Raw genomic sequence first — 27,780 nt, 5'->3', positions numbered from 1 at the left:
AGTGGTTAAGCAAAGCAAACAAAATGGTTACCTTAGAGTCCTGTTCACACATTTCATTTAGCGACAGGGGCTTTGATTGCTATGGAGAGTGTTTTAAAAAAGCGCGTCCAATGCCGCACTTTGAAGCAAGTGTAAACAAGCCCTTAGTGAGTCAAGTCAATAAACAGTTAGCAAAATTTAAAGAATATATAAATCCATTTTTTTAAACCTTTGGATAGAGTAGGCAATGGCTCAGATTCAATAAACAATTGCGCCTGCGTAACCATAGTTACGAAGCGCAACTGCTGACTTGCGCCGGCGTAACGAGTTCTCCTGATTCAGAGAACTCGTTACGCCGACTGCAGCCTAAAATCTGCGTGGCATATGGCTCTTATGCCACGCAGATTTTAGGCTGCATTCTTGCGTTGACCGCTAGGGGGCGCTCCCATTGTGGTCAGCATATAGTATGCAAATTGCATACTTACGCCGATTCACAATGTTGCGCGGGCCCTGCGTACGCAAGTTACGGAGTTTCCGTACGGCGTCTTTAGAGTAAGGCTGCCCCTTCTAATAGTAGGGGCAGCCAATGCTAAAGTATACCCTCCGTTCCTGCGTCGTGAAATTTGAATTTCACGCCGTTTGCGTAAGTGATACGTGAATGGCGCTGGACGTCATTTGCAGCAATGCACGTCAGGAAAGTTTCCCGAAGGCACATGCGCTTTACGATCGGCGTGGGAACGCGCCTAATTTAAATGATTCGGGATCATTTACATTGCGCGCGCGCTTACGCCGGGCAATTTTGCCGGCGCGCCCTCGCAATTTACGGAGCTACTGCTCCGTGAATCGAGGGCAGCGCAAAATATTTGCGGGGGCGCAGGGCAAAATCGTTGCCCTGCGCCTCCGCAAATAGAGCGCGGATCTCTTTGAATCCGGGCCAATGACTCAAACCTCTGGAAGGTACAGAACAAGCGTCCCCAATAAAGATTTCCCCCTCTATTCCCGTTTCAGTGCAAAATGTTGGATCCCTTCCTAATGTTTTCTAGGATAATAATTCGAGAACGCACTTAGCAGGGACACAGACAGCAATAAAAACTTGGCTCTTATTTGCTGGCTGCCAACCATTTCCTACTGCATACAAAACTTCAAAGTTTAGCCTTCACCACATGTAAAAGGTACGAGTTAGTGTTTTCCTTTGCACCTAAGTAAATTCTATGGCAATATGTCCGATAGTGGAAAAAGGGAGCGGTCTTTATGGTTATAATTAGGGTTGTCCCGATACTAGTATCGGTATCGGGACCGATTCCGAGTATTTGCGGGAGTACTCCCGCAAATACCCCCGATACCGAAATAGAATACTCCCGCCCCCTGCTGCATCCCCCACTTGGTTAATACGGGTGGGGAACATTACAGCATTCATTTGAATAGCTGTAGTCTTTCCCGCCGCGTATAGACACTCCCCCTTGCTCGGGTGAACTGTCCAATCCCGAGCAAGGGGGAGTGTCTATACGCAGCGCGGCGCGAATCATTACAGCTATTCAAATGAAAGCTGTGATGTTCCCCGCGCGTATTAACCAGTCGGCGGCAGCGGGGATGCGGCGGGATGCAGGTAAGGGGGACATTGCTGGATATGGGGGGGGAGACATTGCTGGATATGGGGGGGGAGACACGGCTGGATATGGGGGGGGAGACACGGCTGGATATGGGGGGGGGAGACACGGCTGGATATGGGGGGGGAGACACGGCTGGATATGGGGGGGGGGGGGAGACACGGCTGGATATGGGGGGGGGGGGGGAGACACGGCTGGATATGGGGGGGGGGGGAGACACGGCTGGATATGGGGGGGGGGGGAGACACACGGCTGGATATGGGGGGGGGGGGGGGGAGACACGGCTGGATATGGGGGGGGGGGGAGAGACACGGCTGGATAGGGGGGGGGGGAGACAGGGCTGGATATGGGGGGGGGGGGGAGACACGGCAGGATATGGGGGGGGGGGGGGAGACACGGCAGGATATGGGGGGGGGGGAGACACGGCAGGATATGGGGGGGGGGGGGAGACACGGCTGGATATGGGGGGGGGGGGGAGACACGGCTGGATATGGGGGGGGGGGGGAGACATGGCTGGATATGGGGGGGGGGGGGGGGAGACATGGCTGCATTTGTGGGGGGACATGGCTGCATTTGGGGACACATTTAAAAAAAAGTATCGGTATCGGCGAGTACTTGAAAAAAAGTATCGGTACTTGTACTCGGTCCTAAAAAAGTGGTATCGGGACAACCCTAGTTATCTTCTACTCGATCCTGAACTCTTTGGGATCGAAGTGCTTACTCAGCAGCACGATTAGCAATTCAAGGTCCTTTAAACGTTATTGGAAAGAGCTCCCCCTTGCTTTAGTCCTCCATATAGAAGAAAAAGAGAGAGTCTTATTTCCAATCCTTAGTGGGTCTTCCAATGCCTCTTCAGCTGGCTCTTCAGCCCAAACCCCTTTCCACAATCAGAACACTGGAACTTCTTTTCACGCATGTGCGTCTTTTCGTGGTTGCTGCAGTGCGAGCGCCGGGCAAAGGACCTCCCGCAGTGTTGACAAGGGTACGGCTTCTCACCCGTGTGACAAAGCATGTGCTTAAGCAAGTGCGAGCGATCTGCAAAACCCCGGCCACAATCCGTGCACGTGAACGGCTTCTCGCCCGTGTGCATGCGCTGGTGGATGACCATGTGCGATTTGAATGAGAACTTTTTATCGCACTCGCCGCACGAGAAAGGCCTCTCCCCCGTGTGATAGCGCCGATGGGTCACCAAATTTTCTTTGTTTGTAAAACGCTTGCCGCAAGCCTCACAGGTGTATGGCTTCTCGCCCGTGTGAATGCGTTTGTGCCGCGACAGATGTGAGCTCTTGACGAAGGATTTCCCGCACTCGGTGCAGGTAAATGGTTTTTCTCCGGTATGAATGCGACTGTGTTTAATAAGGTTCGCCAGGCAGGAGAAACCTTTGCTGCATTCGGTGCAGGAGAACGGGCGCTCGCCGCTGTGTAATCGCTGGTGTACTTCAAGGTTAACGAGGCGGGGGAAATGCTTGCCGCAGGTGGGACAAGCGAACGGCTTCGCTTCAGCGTGCTGCTTCTTGTGCTGGATAAGAAGCTGCCTGTTAGACAGAAAAATGTCGCAAATGTTGCATTTAAACACCCGGGTGTGTGCTCTCTGATGAGATAAGTAGGCCGCCTTGTTCTGGAATTTGCGGTCACACTCCTTGCACTTCACCATCAATCGGGGGTCAAAGGTTTCCTCGCTGTCATCAGTTTTGTACCCCGTACCGTTTTCTGAGGTATGGTTATCCTGGGAGGGAGGCTTCCTGTCCTTTTTCTTGATGTACCTACTTTTTCGCGGCCCTCTCACTTTTTTAGTTCCTCCGCGTCTTGGTTTCGGCTTGGCTGTTTCTTTGAGAACTGTTCGGCCTGTTAAAACACGGGTTGAAAGTGAAAAATAACCGGTAAGACACAAACAATACAAAACTTTCGCACAACGAGGGGTTTCAAATTATCCATTACAGGGGGGCAAAAAAGTATTTAGTCCCCACGAATTGTGCAAGTTCTCCCACTTAAAGCGGAAGTTCACCCAATTCGGTTTTTGTTTCTATTTACCCCTTAGCTTCCTGCTCGTTTTGTCTAGGGGAATCGGCTATTTGTTTTAAAATATGATCCGTACTTACCGTTTTCGAGATGCATCTTCTCCGTCGCTTCCGGGTATGGGTCTTCGGGAGCGGGCGTTCCTTCTTGATTGATAGTCTTCCGAGAGGCTTCCGACGGTCGCATCCATCGCGTCACTCGTAGCCGAAAGAAGCCGAACGTCGGTGCGGCTCTATACTGCGCCTGCGCACCGACGTTCGGCTTCTTTCGGAAAATCGTGACGCGAAGGATGCGACCGTCGGAAGCCTCTCGGAAGACTGTCAATCAAGAAGGAACGCCCAGTCCCGCAGCCCATACCCGGAAGCGGCGGAGAAGATGCATCTCGTAAACGGGTAAGTACGGATCATATTTTAAAACCAATAGCCGATTCCCCTAGACAAAACGAGCAGGAATCTAAGGGGAAAATGTGTGCGCTATGGGTGAACCTCCGCTTTAAAAAGATGAGAGGGGCCTGTAATTGTCATCATAGGTATACCTAAACTATGAGAGACAAAATGTGGAAACAAATCCAATCACATTGTCTGATTTGGAAAGAATTTGCAAATTATGGTGGAAAATAAGTATTTGGTCTCCTCTACAAGCAAGATTTCTGTCTCTCACAGACCTGTATCTTCTTTAACCCCTTCCCGACCACCACATGTAGATATACGTCGGCAGAATGACACGTACAGGCACATTGGCGTACCTGTACGTTCCCTGCCTTTCCGCGGGTCGGGGGTCCGATCGGGACCCCCCCCCCCCCCCCCCCCCGCGACATGCGGCGGTTGGGTTCCCACAGGGAGCGATCCGGGACGACGGCGCGGCTATTTGTTTATAGCCGCTCCATATCGATCTCTCCCCGGAGCTGAAGAACGGGGAGAGCCGTATGTAAACACGGCTTCCCCGTGCTTCACCATGGCGGCGCATCGATCGAATGATCCCTTTTATTAGGGAGACTCGATCGATGACATCATTCCTACAGCCACACCCCTCTACAGTTGTAAACACACACTAAGTGAACCCTAACCCTAACACACACTAAGTGAACCCTAACTCCTACAGCGCCCCCTGTGGTTAACTCCCAAACTGCAACTGTCATTTTCACAATAAACAATGCAATTTAAATGCATTTTTTGCTGTGAAAATGACAATGGTCCCAAAAATGTGTCAAAATTGTCCGTCATATAATGTCGCAGTCACGAAAAAAATCGCTGATTGCCGCCATTAGTAGTAAAAAAAAAAAAATGCAATAAAACTATCCCCTATTTTGTAAACGCTATAAATTTTACGCAAACCAACCGATAAACGATTATTGCGATTTTTTTACTAAAAATAGGTAGAAGAATACTTATCGGCCTAAACTGAGGGGAAAAAAAATGTTATATATGTTTTTGGGGGATATTTATTATAGCAAAAAGTAAAAAATATTGAATTTTTTTCAAAATTGTCGCTCTATTTTTGTTTATAGCGCAAAAACTATTTTGTTTGGGAGCCACGTCGCACGACCGCGCAATTGTCTGTTAAAGCGACGCAGTCCCGAACTGTAAAAACACCTTGGGTCTTTAGGCAGCATATTGGTCCGGTCCTTAAGTGGTTAAGAGGCTCCTCTGTCCTCCACTCATTACCTGTATTAATGGCGCCTGTTTGAACTTATCAGTATAAAAGACACCTGTCCACAACCTCAAACAGTCACACTCCAAACTCCACTATGGTGAAGACTAAGGATGAGCTCCGGCGTGTTCGCAGTCCATGCAGAGCACGCCAGGAAGTCGGCACCGCGCTGCGCTAATCACAGGCAGGGAGACATTTCCCGATCTCTGCAGCCGAGCATCGGGATAATGTCTCCCCGCCTGTGATTAGCGCAGCGCGGTGCCGACTTCCTGGTGGGCTCTGCACATGGAGTGTGCGAACACGCCGGAGCTCATCCTTCGTGAAGACCAAAGAGCTGTCGAAGGACACCAAAAACAAAATTGTAGACCTGCACCAGGCTGGGAAGACTGAGGGGCAGATCCACGTACATCGGCGCATTGTTGCGGCCGGCGTAGCGTATCTCCGATACACTACGCCGCCGTAACTTACAGCGTATTTTCCTTATCCTCAAAGAAGTTGGGCCGTAAGTTACGGCGGCGTAGTGTAATTTTGGCGGCGTAAGGGTGCGCAATTCAAATCGATGTGATGGGGGGCGCGTTTTATGTCAATACGTTGTGAACCGACGTAAATTAAGTTTTTTTTGAACAGCGCATGCGCCGTCCGTGGGGGTATCCCAGTGCGCATGCTCGAAATTAAACCGGAACAAGCCAATGCTCACGACGGAGACGTCATTCTACGCAAATCCCTATTCGCGAACGACTTGCGCAAGCAACGTAAAAAATTCAAAATGCGACGCGGGAACGACGGCCATACTTAACATTGAGTACGCCTCATATAGCAGGGGTAACTATACGCCGGAAAAAGCCGAACGCAAACGACGTAAAAAAATGCGCCGGACGTACGTTCGTGGATCGCCGTATCTAGCTAATTTGCATACTCGACGCGGAATTCGACGGAAACACCACCTAGCGGCTGCCGGAAAAATGCACCCAAGATCCGACGGCGTACTAAGACGTACGCCTGTCGGATCGAGCCCAGATGCAGTCGTATCTTTGTTTTGTAAATACAAAACAAAGATAAGACGCGGGAACTTTGAAATTACGCGGCGTATCAATAGATACGCCAGCGTAATTCTTCTGTGGATCTGGCCCTGAATCTGCAATAGGCAAGCAGCTTGGTGTGAAGAAATCAACTGTGGGAGCAATTATTAGAAAATGGAAGACATACAAGACCACCGATAATCTCCCTCGATCTGAGGCTCCACGCAAAATCTTATCCCGTGGGGTCAAAATGATCTTAAGAACGGTGAGCAAAAATCCCAGAACCACACGGGGGGGCCTAGTGAATGACCTGCAGAGAGCTGGGACCAACGTAACAAATGCTACCATCAGTAACACACTACGCCACCAGAGACTCAGATCCTGCAGTGCCAGATGTGTCCCCCTGCTGAAGCCAGTACATGTCCGGGCCCGTCTGAGGTTTGCTAGAGAGCATTTGGATGATCCAGAAGAGGATTGGGAGAATGTCATAAGGTCAGATGAAACCAAAGTGGAACTGTTTGGTAGAAACACAACTCGTCATGTTTGGAGGAGAGAGAATGCAGAGTTGCAACCAAAGAACACCATACCTACTGTGAAGCATGGGGGTGGCAACATCATGCTTTGGGGCCGTGTCTCTGCAAAGGTTACAGGACGACTGACCAGTGTACATGAAAGAATGAAAGGGGCCATGTATCGTGAGATTTTGAGTGCAAACCTCCTCCCATCAGCAAGGGCATTGAACATGAAACGTGGCTGGGTCTTTCAGCATGACAATGAGCCCAAACACACCGCCCAGGCAACGAAAGGAGTGGCTTCTTAAGAAGCATTTCAAGGTCCTGGAGTGGCCTAGCCAGTCTCCAGATCTCAACCCCATAGAAAACCTTTGGAGGGAGTTGAAAGTCCGTGTTGCCCAGCAACAGCCCCAAAACATCACTGCTCTAGAGGAGATCTGCATGGAGAAATGGGCCAACATACCAGCAACAGTGTGTGACAACCTTGTGAAGACTTACAGAAAACGTTTGTCACTGCCAACAAAGTATATATAACAAAGTATTGAGATGAACTTTTGATATTGACCAAATACTTATTTTCCACCATAATTTGCAAATAAATTCTTTCCAAATCAGACAATGTGATTGGATTTGTTTCCACATTTTGTCTCTCATAGTTGAGGTATACCTATAATGACAATTACAGGCCTCTCTCATCTTTTTAAAGCGGATGTTCACCCCTACAATATACTTTTTCCCCTTAGATGGATGCTCGTTTTGTCTAGGGGAATCGGCTAGTTTTAAAATATGAGCCGTACTTACCGTTTTCGAGATGCATCTTCTCCGTCGCTTCCGGGTATGGATCTTCGGGAGCGGGCGTTCCTTCTTGATTGACAGTCTTCCGAGAGGCTTCCGACGGTCGCATCCATCGCGTCACGATTTTCCGAAAGAAGCCGAACGTCGGTGCGGCTCTATACTGCGCCTGCGCACCGACGTTCGGCTTCTTTCAGAAAATCGTGACGCGATGGATGCGACCGTCGGAAGCCTCTCGGAAGACTGTCAATCAAGAAGGAACGCCCGCTCCCGAAGACCCATACCCGGAAGCGACGGAGAAGATGCATCTCGAATACGGTAAGTACAGCTCATATTTTAAAACAAGTAGCCGATTCCCCTAGACACAACGAGCATTAATCTAAGGGGATTGTTTGAAAAAATAGATTAATGGGTGAACTCCCGCTTTAAGTGGGAGAACTTGCACAATTGGTGGCTGACTAAATACTTTTTTGCCCCACTGTATTTCTCTATCTTGGAGTACAGGGCAGGACACAGGCTGCGTATCCATAGACCTTGGGTCATAGGCTGCTACCTTCAGGTGATCAGATGCTGGCAAAGATTACACCCCGGGCATTATTCTAAGAGCAAACCCCCGTCCAAAAGTCCTCAATTTTTAGCAAGCAATATAGAGCAACAGAGGGGAGGGTGGCATGAGCCCTGTATTAGAGTACTCCAAGATACAGAATATACAGGCAAGTCAAAAAAAATAAAATAAATAAATGCAGTCATGGCAAATTAGCCATCATAAAAAGCATTAAAATGGTTGTAATCCCTCAAGTAGTAGTCAATCGAGATTGCACGTTTTTTGTTTGTCACTTTTATATTTTCCGTTAACTTTTTTTGTATAGACCTAGGTTTGTCCCAAGCATGTTTGAAGCAATTTACTGTTGACTGTCTCACTACCTCTGCTGGATGTTTATTCCAAGCGTAAAACTACCCTGTCAGTAAAATAATACTTTCCTAAAATTCATTTTGAAATATACCCCGACTGGCCTCATGTAGGAGGATTGGTTTCATCTCTATCACCTAAGTTCTACCCGTTTATCTGAAGTCTTCTCTACATGCTTTCAAAGATTCCAGAATTTATAAAGCTTGTCCAAAAGGTTTATAAAAAAAAAAAAAAAAAAAAAAAAAAAAAGGGGGGGGGGGAAGAGAACTGAAATGACTACACTGCAGAACTCAGCTCTGAGAGCCAATTGGGGGCAAGGAACACCCCCTTCACACAGGAATCCTAAGTACTTGCATATCAAAAGTTAGTTTTCCCATTGGAGTCAATGAAAACGAAAATAATTTGTCCCTGCATTGACTGAAATGTGATTGTAACGGAATGGACCGTGACACCCAGAGACTTCTGAAGGATGTGGGGTACTCCTGTGCCAGCTTCACCAATGACTCTTGGGTCTAGGGTCATCCTATGTCCGATAGGGGCATAGGATGACTGAGAACTGATATCTCGGATTACATGAGATGGGACATTAAGGATAATTCATGTTTTGCAGGATATCTTAGAATAGTACAAGTTGTTCCTTATGAACAGGTCAATAGACTGTTGAGGTGTTAATTGAGCCGGGCTCATAAGATATTCCATTGTCCATTGTGTGATGCTAATACTGTTTTGTGTCTATTGTACTGATTAAGTCTGTAAAGGTCAGATGTCTAACTTTGAGGTGTTAATTGAGTCTGGCTTCTGAAAGACCTTTCATTGTTGATGCTAATCACACTGTATGGTGTGAAAAGTCTATGATAGATGTGGAATGTGACTGAGCACCCTCTAAAGGTCAGACGTCTGTGTATTGTGTATCAGGTGTGAATAGCTTATTGTCGGAGACAGAACGTCTGACATAGGAATGTGTATTATGCAGGTGAATAGCTTATTGTCGGAGACAGAACGTCTGACATAGGAATGTGTATTATGCAGGTGAATAGCTTATTGTCGGAGACAGAACGTCTGACATAGGAATGTGTATTATGCAGATGAATAGCTTATTGTCGGAGTCAGGACGTCTGGGGGATAATTAACTCATCTGAATGTCATTATCTAAAAGAGTGTGTATGAAGCCCCATTGTGTGATGTTTTGGGGGTGGAGAGTTTCATTGTCCCTGTGCTTATTGAAGCATGCTTGTAACTGTATGAAAACCTGAGTTTTACCATTAAAAGATTCATTGATTTTGGAACCAGTAACAGAGCTGTCTGTCTCATTATTTCTGGGGAAAATCCAATGGGTCCTGTCTGCTGGATTGTGGAGTGCCGGATAAGCTGTCGTGGTTGATGGAATGGAATATCGTAAACGGTGGTGACCGCTACAGGGATGACTTCAATGGGATGCCAGAGAGCCTCGGAATGGCCGAAAAGGCCCAAGGACACTTTGGCTCTGGTTCCTGCGCCCCCGTACCTCAGGCCAAGTGAGGCACTGCAGGTCAATGTTCAGCTCTGCTTGGCTCCTGCGCCCCCGTACCTCAGGCCAAATTAGGTACTGCAGGTCAATGTTCAGCTCTGCTTGGCTCCTGCGCCCCCGTACCTCAGGCCAAATTAGGTACTGCAGACCTATTTAGCTTGAATTCTGCTCGTCTTGCGAGTCATCACTCGCTAACAGAGTCAGAATTTTTTTAAAAAAAAGTTGCTCGCAAATCAAAATGCTCTCAAACCAAGTTACTCTTAAACCGAGGTTCCACTGTATTGACTCCTGAGGCTTGAATATAAATGTACATCACACCTTTCACATATTTAGGCTGCATTCACACCTAGGCGTACTGAATCGCCGCTTTTTGTCCCGCGAATTGCGGCGGAAAATAGCGGCATTTTGTACCGCGATTCGCGGCGACAAAACGCCGCGATTGTGAATGCAGCCTCACCCCCTCTATGGAAATGGTTCACATCTCCTATGTCCGGGACCTTTTTTCAGGCGGCAGGCGTTGAGATGTGAACCATCTCCATAGCCGACCATGTAAAATCATCCCTCCAGCTTATGAGGGGCGGCTGCGGCGTCGCGCTTCAGGCGTATATACGCCTAGGTGTGAATGCAGCCTTATTTGTAAAAAAAAAAAAAAAATATTGAAAATCATTTTCCTTCCACTTGTACAATTATATGCCACTTTATGTTAGTCTATCACATAAAATCCCAATGAAAAACACATTTACGTTTTATACTTTTTCAAGGCACTGTGTATAATAATTTACTGAAGACCGTAGTAAAGCACATCTACATCTTAAGTGAAAGTTCTTCTCTGCCGTTTTGCAGGAATAACCTTACCAGCTTCTGATTGCGTCCCTTAACCCTTGAAGACTTACGTTGTAATCGCTCAGATCGCGGAGTTTCTATAGCTTCTATAGGGGTGTCGCTGTAGAGGCTCTTGTGTTCGTTATAATACTCCCATTCATCTGTGGTGAAGAAAACTGCAACATTTTCATGTTTGAGAGGGACCTGGAGAAATAAATAACATGATCAGTGTATGCAAAAGGCACTCTTTTGGATTGAGTGCAGTGGTTAGACCAGTGGCGGTGTGTCCATAGTGGGCGCAGGAGCTCCGCCCCCTCTCCTGCACCCACTCAACAATACATAGATTCATGCATTGCATGAATCTATGTATTGTCGCCGCTGCTGTCCACTATTCAGGTGGCCGGCCCCCTGTTGAGCGCCGGCCATCTGAATAACAGCAGTTGGTTGGCTTTGGAAGTGCCTATCAGAGCCAGTGGCTCCGATAGGCTTCCCAATTACAGCCTGTGGGCTCTAATCGGCTTCCAAATAGTTAACGCACAGGGTGTTAACACTGACATGCGTCTCAGCCAATCAGGTTCATCGGGTCTGATTGCCGATAACTTGATGGGCTGAAGCGACATTGAGGGTGGGAGAAGACATCGAGGGATCGTGGAGGAGGATGGCTGACCCGAGAAAGGCAAGTGCCGACAGGGGGGCAATCTGACGGCATTTTGCAGGGGGCACAGCGGCAGATTTTTGCAGGGGGCACAGCGGCAGCTTTTTGCAGGGGGCACAGCGGCAGCTTTTTGCAGGGGGCACAGCGGCAGCTTTTTGCAGGGGGCACAGCGGCAGCTTTTTGCAGGGGGCACAGCGGCAGCTTTTTGCAGGGGGCACAGCGGCAGCTTTTTGCAGGGGGCACAGCGGCAGCTTTTTGCAGGGGGCACAGCGGCAGCTTTTTGCAGGGGTTTTTTTTCATTTGTTTGCGCCCCCAAAAATTTTGAGCACCAGCCGCCACTGGGTTAGACTGAGATTGACCCTTCTATCTGCCCTGCTGACCCCTGTCCCAAGGAAATACGACATTTTAAAGATGTCACGAGATAAATTGTTGAGGCAAAAATCTTCATGAAATCCACACATCACCCCGCCTCAGTACTTTCCTCTCAAGAGCCATCAGCCCTGATATGCAAATATCAAATGCATTGCTGGGTGGATGTCACTCTGGAGGAGTGTTCATTCTTAGGAAGGCTGCATCTGCATATAGGCCACCCTAGGTTTTGCCCGCAATTGATGCCCAAGCTCCATGATTAAAATAAATGAATAAAAGTGGGTGGGCCAGGGACAGTGAGACTGGGGCAGAAAAGACTAGATGATGCTGATGACCTCCAGCCAGACATTTTTTTTTATCTAGTAACGGCGGCTTTCTGCGATTTTTATTTCGACCGTGTCATTGCGACGGACACGTTTTTGGGACCATTCACATTTATACAGCGATTAGTGCTATAAAACTGCACTGGTTACTGTGTAAATGTGACTGGCAGGGAAGGAGTTAGCACAAGGGGGCGCTGAAGGGGTTAATATGTTCCCTAGTGAGTGATTCTAACTGTAGGAGGAGGGGAACGATGTGTGTTCCTCTGTACTGGGAACACATCGGTCTCGTCTCCTCTGACAGGACATGGATCTGTGTTTACACACATCCATGGTCCTGCCGTGATCACAGGCAATCGCAGGTGCCCGGCGGACATCGCGGCCCCGTGCAGCGGGTCCCAAGCAGTGTGACGGGCGCACATCACCTAGCTGCCCGGGAAGCACAGGACGTCATATGACGTCCACCCGGAGGGAGGGTTCCCTACGACGTCATTTTACAATGACTCGGTAGGGAATGGGGTTAACAGAAATTAACCACTTGGTTACTGGCCCATAGTCAAAAGACGTCCTGTTTTTAAAGATGGATATCTCTGTAACGGCAGCAGCTGCTGCCACAAACGAGGTATCCATCTTTAGTGTGCGCGGTCCTGTAAACGATAACAGCGGTCTCCAGAGCGGATTTGCCGCGAGATCGCTGTTATCGGTGGCGGGAGAGGGGCCCCCCCTCCCGCCGCTCTCCCGCGCCCTCCGCCGCTTACCGGAGCCGTCGGTGGAGAGAGGAGGAGATCAGGGCCGTTCGGCTGGTGACTGGGGACGAGACTGAAGGAAAAATCTCCTTCGCCCGTCCCCATAGCTCTGCTGGGCGGAAGTGACGTCAAAACGTCAGTCCCGCCCAGCGTCTTAAAGCAACATTTCTTTTTTTTTGTCATTTGAAAATGAATTTTTTTTTTTTTTTTCTTGCATTTTAGTCTAAATATAAGATCTGAGGTCTTTTTGACCCCAGATCTCATATTTAAGAGGACCTGTCATGCTTTTTTCTATTACAAGGGATGTTTACATTCCTTGTAATAGGAATAAAAAGTGATCATTTTTTATTTTTTTTTATTTCAGTGTAAAAAAATTAAACTAAATAAAAATAAATAAGAAAACAAAAAAAAATTTTTTTTAAATGCCCCGTCCCGACGAGCTCGCGCACAGAAGCGAACACATACGCGAGTAGCGCCCGCATATGAAAACGGTGTTCAAACCACACAAGTGCGGTACCGCCGCGATCGTTAGAGCGAGAGCAATAATTCTAGCCCTAGAGCTACTCTGTCACTCGAAAAATGCAACCTGTAGAATTTTTTAAACGTCGCCTATCGAGATTTTTAAGGGTAAAAGTTTGACGCCATGCCACGAGCGGGCGCAATTTTTAAGCATGACATGTTGGGTATCATTTTACTCGGCGTAACATTATCTTTCACAATATATAAAAAAATTGGGCAAAATTTATTGTTGTCTTATTTTTTAATTCAAAAAAGTGTTTTTTTTTTTCAAAAAAAGTGCGCTTGTAAGACCGTTGCGCAAATACGGTGTGACAAAAAGTATTGCAATGATCGCCATTTTATTCTCTAGGGTGTTAGAAAAAAAAATATATATATATATATATATATATATATAATGTTTGGGGGTTTTAAGTAATTTTCTAGTCTCGTAAACACCGAATCTGAAAAACAGGCTCGATAATCAAGTGGTTAAACAGAACAGTTATTTGGAGTGTGGTAAAAAGATAAAATAAAAAAATACAAAGTGAGCATGCCAACTACTTGGCCATCACCATGCCTGGAACCTTTGGTGGTCCTCACCTCTCCAGTCAACAGCTGAATCATGTTGTTAGTGAGTTCTAGAATCTTGTCATTGTTGTTGATCTCACTTGTCGGAGGCAGATGATCCAGGCTGAACCCTCCAGGGATGCGGAGGTCACTCGGCTTCTTCACCAGGATGTATTCCTGTGGATTGACACACAATGTTCAGATAGGTCGTCAAAGGCCTTCAATGTGAAAGAGCAATGTATCAATTTCACCTGACTAGGCAAAGGGACCGTCTCTTCAATGGGACCCTTTCACCAGTTTTCAGTTTAAACTGTTCTTTAAAATATGGACAATATAAAAGAGATGGATGGGAGAGGTTGTCAAGGTGGACAATATAAGACAGTAGGATGGGGGAGGTTGTCAAGGTGGACAATATAAAAGACAGTTGGATGGGAGAGGTGGTCGAGGTGGACAATATAAAGACAGTTGGATGGGGCGGTTGTGGAGGTGGACAATATAAGACAGTAGGATGGGAGAGGTTGTCGAGGTGGACAATATAAAAGACAGTAGGATGGGAGAGGTTATCAATATAAAAGACAGTAGGGTTGGGGAGGTTGTCGAGGTGGACAATATAAGACAGTTGGATGGGAGAGGTTATCGAGGTGGACAATACAAGACAGTAGGATGGGAGAGGTTGTCAAGGTGGACAATACAAGACAGTTGGATGGGGGAGGTTGTCGAGGTGGACAATATAAGACAGTTGGATGGGAGAGGTTATTGAGGGGGACAATATAAGACAGTTGGATGGGAGAGGTTATTGAGGGGGACAATATAAGACAGTTGGATGGGAGAGGTTGTCGAGGTGGACAATATAAAAGACAGTAGGATGGGAGAGGTTATCAATATATAAGACAGTTGGATGGGGCGGTTGTCGAGGTGAACAATATAAGACAGTAGGATGGGAGAGATTGTCAAGGTGGACAATATAAGACAGTTGGATGGGAGAGGTGGTCGAGGTGGACAATATAAAGACAGTTGGATGGGGTGGTTGTGGAGGAGGACAATATAAGACAGTAGGATGGGAGAGGTTGTCGAGGTGGACAATATAAAAGACAGTAGGATGGGAGAGGTTATCAATATATAAGACAGTTGGATGGGGCGGTTGTCGAGGTGAACAATATAAGACAGTTGGATAGGAGAGGTTATCAATATAAAAGACAGTAGGATGGGGGAGGTTGTGGAGGTGAACAATATAAGACAGTTGGATGGGAGAGGTGGACAATATAAGACAGTAGGATGGGGGAGGTTGTCAAGGTGGACAATACAAGACAGTTGGATGGGAGAGGTGGTCGAGGTGGACAATACAAGACCGTTGGATGGGGGAGGTTGTCGAGGTGGACAATACAAGACAGTTGGATGGGAGAGGTTGTGGAGGTGGACAATACAAGACAGTTGGATGGGAGAGATTGTCGAGGTGGACAATACAAGACAGTTGGATGGGGGAGGTTGTCGAGGTGGACAATACAAGAAAGTTGGATGGGGGAGGTGGACAATACGAGACAGTTGGATGGGGGAGGTGGACAATACGAGACAGTTGGATGGGGGAGGTGGACAATACGAGACAGTTGGATGGGAGAGGTAGGGTTGGGGAGGTTGGGGAGGTCTCTAGCACTTGTGGGGTTGGAGGAAGGATTCTGTAACATTTCTAGATGGAGATGTTGCCCTCAGAGAGATTATAGGAAGCTCCCACCTAATAACAGATTCAGAATCTCTCACCTGACCAGTCAGGAGGAAGGCGATCTCCATGGTGATTTTTAGGATCCTTTCTGGGAATGGATCCAATCCCTTGTCTTTTTCCTCCAGGTCACAGAACTGGTCGGTATACTGGAGGTAATCCATGCTGTAATCACTGGAGGAACGGTAGAAGAATACACCACATGAAGAGCAAGAAAAAGGAAATGAACAATAATAATACATCCAATCTAATTAAAAAGTAGGATATTTGATGTTTTTGACTGATGAAAATATTATATTACAGGTATTTATATACACACACATTGTACAATCACATCAGCCCCTGTCCCCAAGGAGCTTACAATCTAAGATCCCCAACTCACATGTATACCAGCGCACTCTCCTCTACAGCCCAGAGATTTTAGAGCTTATCCGAGCTGTCAGAATAAAGGGGGCGGAGAGCTGAAGTTATACACGGCAGAGCTCAGTGAGGAGATCCCCGAGAGCTGATTGGGGAGGGAAGGGACCCACCCCCTTCACACAGGAACAGAGCTGGGGCTGTCAATCAGCTGGAAGTCCCTCCACTGTCACCATGTTTCTCTTGGTGTCAGAAGTGACTCATGCTGACAGCAGAGGAATGAAGCCGCAGACGGAAATGACACTTGGTGCTCTGGATTGAGACAAGTACACACTAGAGGGATGAGCTTTGTTCCCTCTGCGCCGCCCACCTCCTGGCCCTTTGAGGGTCCTAAACGCCGGGAGGCAGAGGTGGGCATTCGGTTTATGTACCGTATTTATCGCGGTATAACGCGCTCCCGCGTATACCGCGCACCCCTAAAGTGGCCCCCAATCCTGTGGGAAATTTTTTTTTTATTTTTTTTTGTACTTACAGTTTTGGTGTCTTGCGCGGCGGCCTCGTCGGGTCCGGCGTCCTTCTGCGGCTTCGGGCGTCTGTCTTCGGCGGGTCCGGCGTCTGTCTTCGGCGGGTCCGGCGTCTGTCTTCGGCGGGTCCGGCGTCTGTCTTCGGCGGGTCCGGCGTCTGTCTTCGGCGGGTCCGGCGTCTGTCTTCGGCGGGTCCGGCGTCTGTCTTCGGCGGGTCCGGCGTCTGTCTTCGGCGGGTCCGGCGTCTGTCTTCGGCGGGTCGGGGGTCCTCTTCGGCGGGTCAGGGGTCCGTTTCGGCGGTCCGTCTTCGGTGGGTCGGGGGGTCCTCTTCGGTGGGTCGGGGGTCCTCTTCGGCGGGTCCGGCGTCTGTCTTCGGCGGGTCCGGCGTCTGTCTTCGGCGGGTCCGGCGTCTGTCTTCGGCGGGTCCGGCGTCTGTCTTCGGCGGGTCCGGCGTCTGTCTTCGGCGGGTCCGGCGTCTGTCTTCGGCGGGTCCGGCGTCTGTCTTCGGCGGGTCCGGCGTCTGTCTTCGGCGGGTCCGGCGTCTGTCTTCGGCGGGTCGGGGGTCCTCTTCGGCGGGTCAGGGGTCCGTTTCGGCGGTCCGTCTTCGGTGGGTCGGGGGTCCTCTTCGGCGGGTCGGGGGGCCGTCTTCGGCGGGTCGGGGGTCCTTCTGCAGCGTCCTCGCGTCCTCCCCGCTCGTTTCCCGCCACGAGTTTGAATACTGCGCCGGCATATACCGAGCGCAGTACACTCGTGAATCTTCGGGCAGTCTCGGCAACTGTCGCGCTGACGTCCTGTACGCTCAGGACGTCAGTGCGAGAGGCGCCGAGACTGCCCGAAGATTCACGAGTGTACTGCGCTCGGTATATGCCGGCGCAGTATTCAAACTCGTGGCGGGAAAGCGGGTATCGGCGTATATCGCGCACCCACGATTTTGCCCTGATTTTCAGGGCAAAATAGTGCGCGGTATACGCCGATAAATATGGTAACTGCTGCGATTGGCTGTCAACATGATCGGAAAGCTCCCGATCGCTAGCATGCGTCGGGAGCTTTCCAGTAACCGCCGACTTCCATGCCGTCAGCACAGAGTGTTACACAGGGCTGAGGCTGCTCATCACTGGGTAGAGGGCGAGGGCTTAGACCCCTTACACACTGAGCTGCCCCATGCATCGGCGGTAAAACGCTGCTATTTTTAGTGGCACTTGCCATCGGTTCTGCGGCACTTTTTGCCCGCTAGTGGGGCAGTTTTAACCCCCCGCTAGCGGCCGAAAAAGGGTCAAAACTGCCCACAAGGCACCACTACAGCTGCGTTTTGACCATTGATTTCAATGGGCAGGGGCGCTGCAAAGAAGCCGCTTGCAGGACTTTTTTGGACGTCCTGCCAGCGCACCAGTCCAGTGTGAAAGCACTCAGGCTTTCACACTGGAGGGAACGGAACCGCTCTTTTAGGGCGCTTTGCAGGCGCCATTTTTAGCGCGTTGGTGCCTGCAAAGCGCCTCAGTGTGAAAGGGGGTCTTACAGCCACTTCAAGGCTACATTCACACCCGCTATTTAGGCCGGTGCGATTTGAAGTGGTAGGAATCTTCCCGTCCCCGCAGCGGCTCGGCCGCCGTCCCCATTCGCTAGAACGCCAGCTCGCTGGTGGCTGCAGCTATTCACGGCTCTCTGCACAGCCAGCGATTCCCAGCAGCGATCGCTACTAGACGCACACAATAGCTAGATTCAGAGAGACTTAGGCTGGCGTATCAGCGTCGGCGCTAATTTAAGCGTATTCTGGTAACCAGATACGCTTAAATTAGGCTCAGATACGAGCGGCGTAAGTGTCTTACACCCTCGTATCCTAAAGTGTAATTTTTAGGCTGACCGCTAGGTGGCGCTTCCATTGCGTTCGGCGTAGAATATGTAAATCAGTAGATACGCGTATTCACGAACGTACGCCCGGCCGACGCAGTACAGATACGCCGTTTACGTAACGCATTATCAGGCCTAAAGTTATTCCATCAAATAGCTGGAATAGTAATGTTAAGTACGGCCGCCGTTCCCGCTTCGAAATTTGAAAATTTTACGCAAGTCGTCCGTGAATAGGGTTTTACGTCATTTTCGTCCACGTCGAAACCAATAGGACCGTGCGGCGTACTTTGCCGCAATGCACACTGGGATATGTAGGAGGACGGCGCATGCGCCGTTCGTAAAATACGTCAATCACGTCAGGTCAAGCCTCATTAACATAAAACACGCCCCCTCAGCCGAATTTGAATTAGCCGCCCTTACGCCCGCCCGATTTACGCTACGCCACCGTAACTTAGCAGGCAAGTACTTTGTGAATCATGTACTTGCCTCGCTAACTTACGGCGGCGTAGTGTAAATGCCATACGCTACGCCGCCGCAACTACGCGCTCGCCATCCTGAATCTAGATAAAAGTGCGCCCAGCGATCATTACTGGCTGTGCAGGGAGCCGCGATTCGCTGCGACCACCAGCGACCTGCCATTATAGCGAATAGGTGCGGCGGCCAGAACATTCCGGCCACTGCAATTCGCACCGGTGTGTGAATGTAGGCTTACCTGCAATTCCTTGGCATGCTCAGGTGTCTTCTCTGCATCTGGTTAGGAACCTACAAATAGGGGGAGGGGGAGCGGTTCAGGGATCACCTGTGTGTATGAGAAAGGGGGAGCGCGAGGGAAGCCGACTATACTTTACATGAAGGCTGAACTTCCACAACTAAAAGATTATTAATAATAAATACAAAAAATTATAATAACAAAAAAAGTTAATAAAAAAACAAACGATAAAAAGTATTTAATAATAATAATAATAATAATAATATTATTATTAAATACTTTTTATAATTTTTTTTTCTAATATTAATATTATTAAATACTTTTTGTTTGTTAATTTTAACTTTTTTGTTATAATTTTTTGTATTATTATTAACTTTTTATCGTTAGTTTGTTTTTTCTAATAATAATAATAATACTACTAATACTACTACTAATAATAATAATAATAATATTATTATTATTATAAAAACCAAACCAATGATAAAAAGTATTTATTATTATTATTATTATTATTATTAGAAAAAACAAACCAACGATAAAAAAGTATTTAAAGCGGAGGTTCACCCAAAAAAAAAAATGTTTAACATTACATTCAGCCGAGTTGTCCTAATGACAATCGGCTGTTTTTTTTTTTTTTTTTTTTCCCCGTACATACCGTATTTTCACCGCCGCTTCCGGGTATGTCTTCTGCGGGACTGGGCGTTCCTAATTGATTGACAGGCTTCCGACCGCCGCATACTACGCGTCACGAGTTGCCGAAAGTCGGTGCGGCTCTATACGGCGCCTGCGCACCGACGTTCGGCAACTCGTGACGCGCAGTATGCAGAAGACATACCCGGAAGCGGCGGTGAAAATACGGTATGTACGGGGGAAAAAAAACAGCCAATGTCATTAGGACAACTCGGCTGAATGTAATGTTAAAAATTTATTTTTTGGGTGAACCTCCACTTTAAATATTTTTTATTGTTTGTTTATTTTATTAACTTTTTTGTTATAATTTTTTGTATTATTATTATTTACTTTTTATCGTTGGTTTGTTTTTCTAATAATAATAATAATAATAATAATAATAATAATAATAATAATAATACTTTTTATCATTGGTTTGGTTTTTATTATTATTATAATAAAAACCAAAGAGAAAAAGTATTTAATATTATTATTATTTACTTTTTATCATTGGTTTGTTTTTAATAATAATAATAATAATAATAATAATAATAATAATAATAATAATAATATTATTAGAAAAAAACAACGATAAAAAGTAATAATATTTCTATTACTTTTTATCATTTGGTTATAATAATAATAATAATAATAATAATAATAATAATAATAATAATAATAACAACAACAACCAAACCAAAATGATAAAAAGTATTATTATTATTATTATTATTATTATTATTATTTTAATAATTAGAAAAAAACAACGATAAAAAGTAATCATATTTCTATTACTTTTTATCGTTTGTTTTTTTCTAATAATAATAATAATATTATTATTAATATTAAATACTTTTTATCATTGGTTTGGTTTTTATTATTATTATAATAAAAACCAAACCAATGATAAAAAGTATTTAATATTATTATTATTTACTTTTTATCATTGGTTTGTTTTTAATAATAATAATAATAATAATAATAATAATAATAATAATAATAATAATAACCAAACCAATGATAAAAAGTATTTAATATTATTATTATTATTATTAGAAAAAACCAACGATTAAAAAGTAATAGAAATATTATTACTTTTTATCGTTGTTTTTTTCTAATAATAAACAACAACAGCAATAATAAAACAAAAAGTAAATAAATAAAAACAAATCAACGATAAAAAGTAACCAATGATACAAAGTATTATTATTATTACAAAAAAAGTAAATAAAAAAACAAACCAACGATAAAAAAGAATACAATAATATTATTATATAATAATAAAACAAAACAAAAACAACAAACACAGAACTTTGTATCTCTGAAGTCATGGAAGATATGGACAGATCTGAAACAGAAATACCAATATGGGGGGAGGGGAGGGGGTGACCTTTGAACCAGCTAGTGGACCCCTCAGGATATACACTGATCTCCATCCATCACCACACACACCCCCCCATCATTATATTATACAGTACACGTTTTATATCGCCCCTCCGCCCCCGGTCCGCACTCCTCACCCTCCTCTGTACACGGAGAGGACGGATCCCGCCACCGACCTGCACACGACCCTCTCTTTGTTGTGCTCCAAATCTGGACCAAAGCTCCAGAGATCAGCATCACACGACGTACGGACGTGCGCGTCCACGCCGCCGGGAACACATTGCGGGCGCGCTCAACTACTTGGCCCCCGAGAGGCATGCTCGTGCACGCGGGAGACTTGGAGTTGGAATGTGCGGGAGAGAGGAGAGGGAGGATGGGATTAGATAGATGACATGGAATAGATAAAATAGATAGATTACATAGAATAGATAGAAAAAAAATAGAGATAGCTCCTACATTGTAAACTAGATTAATCTATATCTAACTATCCATCCTATAATTTTCTATCAATTCTATTTATTTTATTCTATCTATCCCTATTCTAACGAGCAGGGCCCTCCGATTCCTCTTGTATTAAATTGTATTGTAACTGTACTCCCCCCCCCCATGTTATAGAGCACAACCTATATATAAATATTGTATAATAATAGATAGATACGAATAGAATAAATAGAATAGAATAGATTGATAGATATAATAGAATAGATATATATCTATTATATTTTATTCTATTTGGTGTCAGTGGAAGGAGGAATAGTGCCCCGTCTTTGGTGTCAGTGGAAGGAGGAATAGTGCCCCGTCTTTGGTGTCAGTGGAAGGAGGAATAGTGCCCCGTCTTTGGTGTCAGTGGAAAGAGGAATAGTGCCCCGTCTTTGGTGTCAGTGGAAGGAGGAATAGTGCCCCGTCTTTGGTGTCAGTGGAAGGAGGAATAGTGCCCCGTCTTTGGTGTCAGTGGAAGGAGGAATAGTGCCCCCGTCTTTGGTGTCAGTGAAGGGAGGAATAGTGCCCCGTCTTTGGTGTCAGTGGAAGGAGGAATAGTGCCCCGTCTTTGGTGTCAGTGGAAGGAGGAATAGTGCCCCGTCTTTGGTGTCAGTGAAGGGAGGAATAGTGCCCCGTCTTTGGTGTCAGTGGAAGGAGGAATAGTGCCCCGTCTTTGGTGTCAGTGGAAAGAGGAATAGTGCCCCGTCTTTGGTGCCAGTGGAAGGAGAAATATTGCCCCATCTTTGGTGTCAGTGGAAGGAGGAATAGTGCCCCATCTTTGGTGTCAGTGGAAGAAGGAATAGTGCCCCATCTTTGGTGTCAGTGGAAGAAGGAATAGTGCCCCGTCTTTGGTGTCAGTGGAAGGAGGAATAGTGCCCCATCTTTGGTGTCAGTGGAAGGAGGAATAGTGCCCCGTCTTTGGTGTCAGTGGAAGGAGGAATAGTGCCCCGTCTTTGGTGTCAGTGAAGGGAGGAATAGTGTCCCGTCTTTGGTGTCAGTGGAAGGAGGAATAGTGCCCCGTCTTTGGTGTCAGTGGAAAGAGGAATAGTTCCCCGTCTTTGGTGTCAGTGGAAAGAGGAATAGTGCCCCGTCTTTGGTGTCAGTGGAAGGAGGAATAGTGCCCCGTCTTTGGTGTCAGTGGAAGGAGGAATAGTGCCCCGTCTTTGGTGTCAGTGGAAAGAGGAATAGTGCCCCGTCTTTGGTGTCAGTGGAAAGAGGAATAGTGCCCCATCTTTGGTGTCAGTGGAAGGAGGAATAGTGCCCCGTCTTTGGTGTCAGTGGAAAGAGGAATAGTTCCCCGTCTTTGGTGTCAGTGGAAAGAGGAATAGTGCCCCGTCTTTGGTGTCAGTGGAAAGGGGAATAGTGCCCCATCTTTGGTGTCAGTGGAAGGAGGAATAGTGCCCCGTCTTTGGTATTAGTGGAAAGAGGAATAGTGCCCCGTCTTTGGTGTCAGTGGAAGGAGAAATAGTGCCCCGTCTTTGGTGTCAGTGGAAGGAGAAATAGTGCCCCGTCTTTGGTGTCAGTGGAAGGAGGAATAGTGCCCCGTGTTTGGTGTCAGTGGAAGGAGGAATAGTGCCCCCGTCTTTGGTGTCAGTGGAAAGAGGAATAGTGCCTCGTCTTTGGTGTCAGTGGAAGGAGGAATAGTGCCCCGTCTTTGGTGTCAGTGGAAGGAGGAATAGTGCCCTGTCTTTGGTGCCAGTGGAAAGAGGAATAGTGCCCCATCTTTGGTATTAGTGAAAAAAGGAATAGTGCCCCATCTTTGGTATTAGTGGAAGGAGGAATAGTGCCCTGTCTTTGGTGCCAGTAGTAAGAAAAGTGTCCCATCATTTATATGAGTCCGAGGAATTATGCCCCTTTGTTGGTGACAGTGAAAGTAAAAGGGCTCCATCATTGGTACTAGTGGGAGGAATTATGCCCCACTCTTGGTGTCAGTGGAAGGAATGGTGCCTCGTCGTTGGTGTCAGTAGGGGGAATAGTGCCTTGTGGGCCAAATAAGAGCAAGAAAAGGGCCCCCTCTGGCCCACGGGCCTCAGGTTGGAGACCAGTGCTCTAGGTGAAATCTGTACATACATGTAGACCATATGATCGTCTCCTCGTCATACATGCAGAGTCCGGCCATGAACAGATGTTCCAAGCCTAAGCAGCAAGGTCACCTATTATTCTCTATTGCTAGGATCTTACACAAAGAAAACACTGGCCAATAGGAAGCCATTAGGAAAGTAGAGAGGTGAGGGAATTGAATTCTCAAGTTACTGTGTTGGGTAGAATGTCTATGCGCCCGCCTTCCAATTACAATGCCAATCCAAATCTCTGCAGTCTGGAGCAATGCCCGACACTTCCAGTCATGGGGAGAGGGCGGCATCCTCCCACATTCAAAGTGCAGCGCGGGTCGTCTGAGGGAGTTTCCAATAATACAGCAACACTGGAAATCTGTGATCAATACAGCAGGAAGGCGGGTACATGTTAGGAGTGCCCAGGGTAGTACCCACAATTACCCACTAGATCTTACTGTAGTTAAAGTTGGGAATTCTATGATGAAGGGTAGAAAGTGGAAAAGGTCCTCAAAGTAGGGATTGGTGTGTACCACCGGTAGTAAGAAAATGCCAGCCCTGCCCCTGCCAGTGTGGGGCGTCTTAGGAAAGAGGACTCTGGTGGAAAGCTGCCTGGGGATTTGGTTGTGGGAAGCTGCCTGGGGAGTTGGTTGTGGGAAGCTGCCTGGGGAGTTGGTTGTGGGAAGCTGCCTGTGGAGTTGGTTGTGGGAAGCTGCCTGTGGAGTTGGGAAGCTGCCTGGGGAGTTGGTTGTGGGAAGCTGCCTGGGGAGTTGGGAAGCTGCCTGGGGAGTTGGTTGTGGGAAGCTGCCTGGGGAGTTGGTTGTGGGAAGCTGCCTGTGGAGTTGGTTGTGGGAAGCTGCCTGGGGAGTTGGGAAGCTGCCTGGGGAGTTGGTTGTGGGAAGCTGCCTGGGGAGTTGGTTGTGGGAAGCGGTGCAAGTTCCGGGACATGTAAAGATCTGCTTTTTGAGGCTCTAGATTCTGGGAGCTTCCCCTTTGGGTGAAGGAGAGGTGCGGGTGTAATGGAATGTTGGACTCTGGCAAATCTCGAAAGGTATGGGCTGCTCATTGACTAGGTCTCCAAACTGCCCAAGGGCCAGATGTGGCCCTTTGGTTGCTATTATCTGGCCCTTGGGGCACTATTCTTCCCACTGATACAAGACACTATTCTGCCAACTAACATCAACGATAGGGTACCATTTCTCCCACTGACACCAACAATTTGGGTACTATTCCTCCCAATTATGGGGTACTGTTCCTCCAAATAATACTAACAATGGGGCACTATTCCTTCCACCAAAACCAATGATGGGGTGCTATTCCTCCCACTGATACCACAAATGGGGCACTATTCCTCCCACTGATATCAACAGTGAGGCACTATTACTCCCAATGATACCAACGAAGGGGTACTATTCCCCCCAAGGATACCAACTAAGGGGTACTATTCCTCCCAATGATGGTGTACCGTTCCTCCCAATAATACCAACAATGGGGCACTATTCCTCCAAATGATACCAACTAAGGGACCCCATTCCTCTCAATGGGATGCTCACCTACTAGGCCAGTGGTCTCCAAACTGCAGCCCAAGGACAAGATGTGGCCCTTTGCTTGCTCTTATCTGGCCCTTGGGGCACTATTCCTCCCACTAATACAAGACACTATTCTGCCAACTGACATTAACAATTGGGTTCCATTTCTCCCACTGACACTAACAATGCGCCACTATGCCTTCCAATGATGGAGTACTATTTCTCCCACTGATACCTATGATGGGGTACTATTCCTTACAATGATACCTATCATGGGGTTCTATTCCCCCCAATGATACCTGTGATGGGGTACTTATCCTCCCAATGATGGGGTGCTATTCCTTCCAATGACACCTATGATGGGGTACTATTCGTCCCAATTATGGGGTACTATTCCTCCCAATGATACCCATGATGGGGTTCTATTCCCCCCAATGATACCTTTGATGGAGTACTTATCCTCACAGTGACGGGGTACTATTCCTTCCAATGATACCTATGATGGGGTACTATTTGTCCCAATGATGGGGTACTATTCCTCCCAATGATACCCATGATGGGGCACTATTCCTCCCAATGATGCCCATGATGAGGTACTATTCCTCCCAATGATACCCATGATGGTGTACTATTCCTCCCAATGATGTGGTACTATTCCTCCCAATAATACCTGTGACGGGGTACTTATTCTCCCAGTGATGGGGTACTATTCCTTCCAATGACACCTATGATGGGGTACTATTTCTCCCAATGATGGGGTACTATTCCTCCCAATGATACCCATGATGGGGTACTATTCCTCCCAATGATACCTGTGATGGGGTACTATTCCTTCCAATGACACCTACGATGGTGTACTATTCCTCCCAATGACGGGGTTCTATTCCTTCCAATGACACCTATGATGGGGTACTATTCCTCCCAATGATGGGGTACTTATCCTCCCAATGATGGGGTACTATTCCCCTCAATGATACCAACAATGGGACACTATTCTTCCCAATTATACCAAAAATGGGGCACTATTCCTCCCCCTAATACCAAATGTGGTGATAATTACGCCAGGAAAAAAGTCCAGTCCTGCTGGCCACAGTCCAGTCCCCTGGAGGACAATAAACTGGCCCTTTGTTTAGAGCCGGGGATCCGACTTGAAGTCTCCCCAAGTCGCGCGGGTGAGAAAATCAATGGAAGTGAATGGAGCCGTCTTAATGTACACTACGGCAGTCGCTCCGACTTCAGAAAAGGTTCCTGTACTACTTCAATCCGACTTCTATCTAGGCGACTTGTACCCATTGATTTCAATGGAAGTCGCCTAGATAGAAGTCGGATTGAAGTAGTACAGGAACCTTTTCTGAAGTCGGAGAGACTGCAGTAGTGTACATTAAGACGGCTCCATTCACTTCCATTGATTTTCTCACCCGCGCGACTCGTCTGATCCCAGGTCGCCTCTGTGTGAACCAGCTCTGAGAAAGTTTGGACACCTGGGACGAGGTTATCACCTCTGCTGTTCTCTGCAATGAAGGGATGAGCTGTCACTGTTGGGATAATGGAATGTAAATCAATTGTGTTTCTGTAAAGTGTTAAAAAGCTTCTGTTGTGTGGACTCTTCCTTCTCCTAACCTCAAGATGGCAATGTCTTCTGGGAAAAAAAAAAAAAACTTGCACTGGGTGAGGCTGCTATTGGGGTCCATTGCCATAGGACCTGAGGAAGGTTTTGAATGGGCTACTGGTAGTGCTGGTTGGGCAAGGTCTGGGGCCTTCCTTGTATTGGTGCATCAGAGAGCCTAAGGCAGGCATGTCCAAAGTCAGGCCCACGGGCCAAGTTCCGGTATAATGTGGCCCCCTGATAATTTGGATATATCTCTTGTGGCCCCTAGGGCCACAAAAGATATGTACTGTATTTATCAGCGCTGCCTCGGAGGGGACAGGGAGGGGGCGGGACGAGCGTTAGATTACATACAGGGGAATCTCCTGTTTACTCTGTGAGGCTACATTCATGGCAATAATGAGGCAGTATTCATGGAAATGGCGAGGCAGTATTCATGGCAATGGTGAGGCAACATTCAAAGCAATGGCGAGGCAGCATTCATGGCAATGGCGAGGCAGCATTCATGGCAATGGTGAGGCAGCATTCATGGCAATGGCGAGGCAGCATTCATGGCAATGGCGAGGCCGCATTTATGGCAATGGCGAGGCCGCATTCATGGCAATGGCGAGACCGCATTCATGGCAATGGCGAGGCCGCATTTATGGCAATGGCGAGGCCGCATTCATGGCAATGGCAAGGCCGCATTCATGACAATGGCAAGGCCGCATTCATGACAATGGCGAGGCCGCATTTATGGCAATGGTGAGGCCGCATTCATGACAATGGCGAGGCCGCATTCTTGCCAATGGTGAGGCCGCATTCTTGCCAATGGTGAGGCCGCATTCTTGCCAATGGTGAGACTGCATTCATGCCAATGGTGAGGCCGCATTCATGCCAATGGCGTGGCCGCATTCATGACAATGGCGAGGCCGCATTCTTGCCAATGGTGAGGCCGCATT

General features: G+C 47.3%; 1 protein-coding gene across 1 annotated transcript; it reads right to left on the bottom strand.

Moving 5' to 3' along the window:
• Nucleotides 1-2,191: 2,191 nt before the first annotated feature.
• Nucleotides 2,192-21,413, bottom strand: LOC120909326 (zinc finger protein OZF-like). The gene is made up of 5 exons (XM_040321074.1): nt 21,350-21,413; nt 15,725-15,857; nt 14,003-14,146; nt 10,886-11,018; nt 2,192-3,431 (listed from the first exon to the last, which is right to left on the bottom strand). The coding sequence occupies exons 2-5, from the start codon at nt 15,845-15,847 to the stop codon at nt 2,416-2,418; spliced, it is 1,416 nt and encodes a 471-aa protein (XP_040177008.1). The 5' UTR covers nt 15,848-15,857; nt 21,350-21,413; the 3' UTR covers nt 2,192-2,415.
• Between the last annotated feature and the right edge of the window lie 6,367 nt (nt 21,414-27,780).

The sequence above is a fragment of the Rana temporaria genome, chromosome 8 (assembly GCF_905171775.1).
Source record: "Rana temporaria chromosome 8, aRanTem1.1, whole genome shotgun sequence".
Classification (NCBI taxonomy): domain Eukaryota; kingdom Metazoa; phylum Chordata; class Amphibia; order Anura; family Ranidae; genus Rana; species Rana temporaria.
Note: the sequence above shows the minus strand (reverse complement) of the source record. Positions and strands in the feature narration are given on the sequence as shown.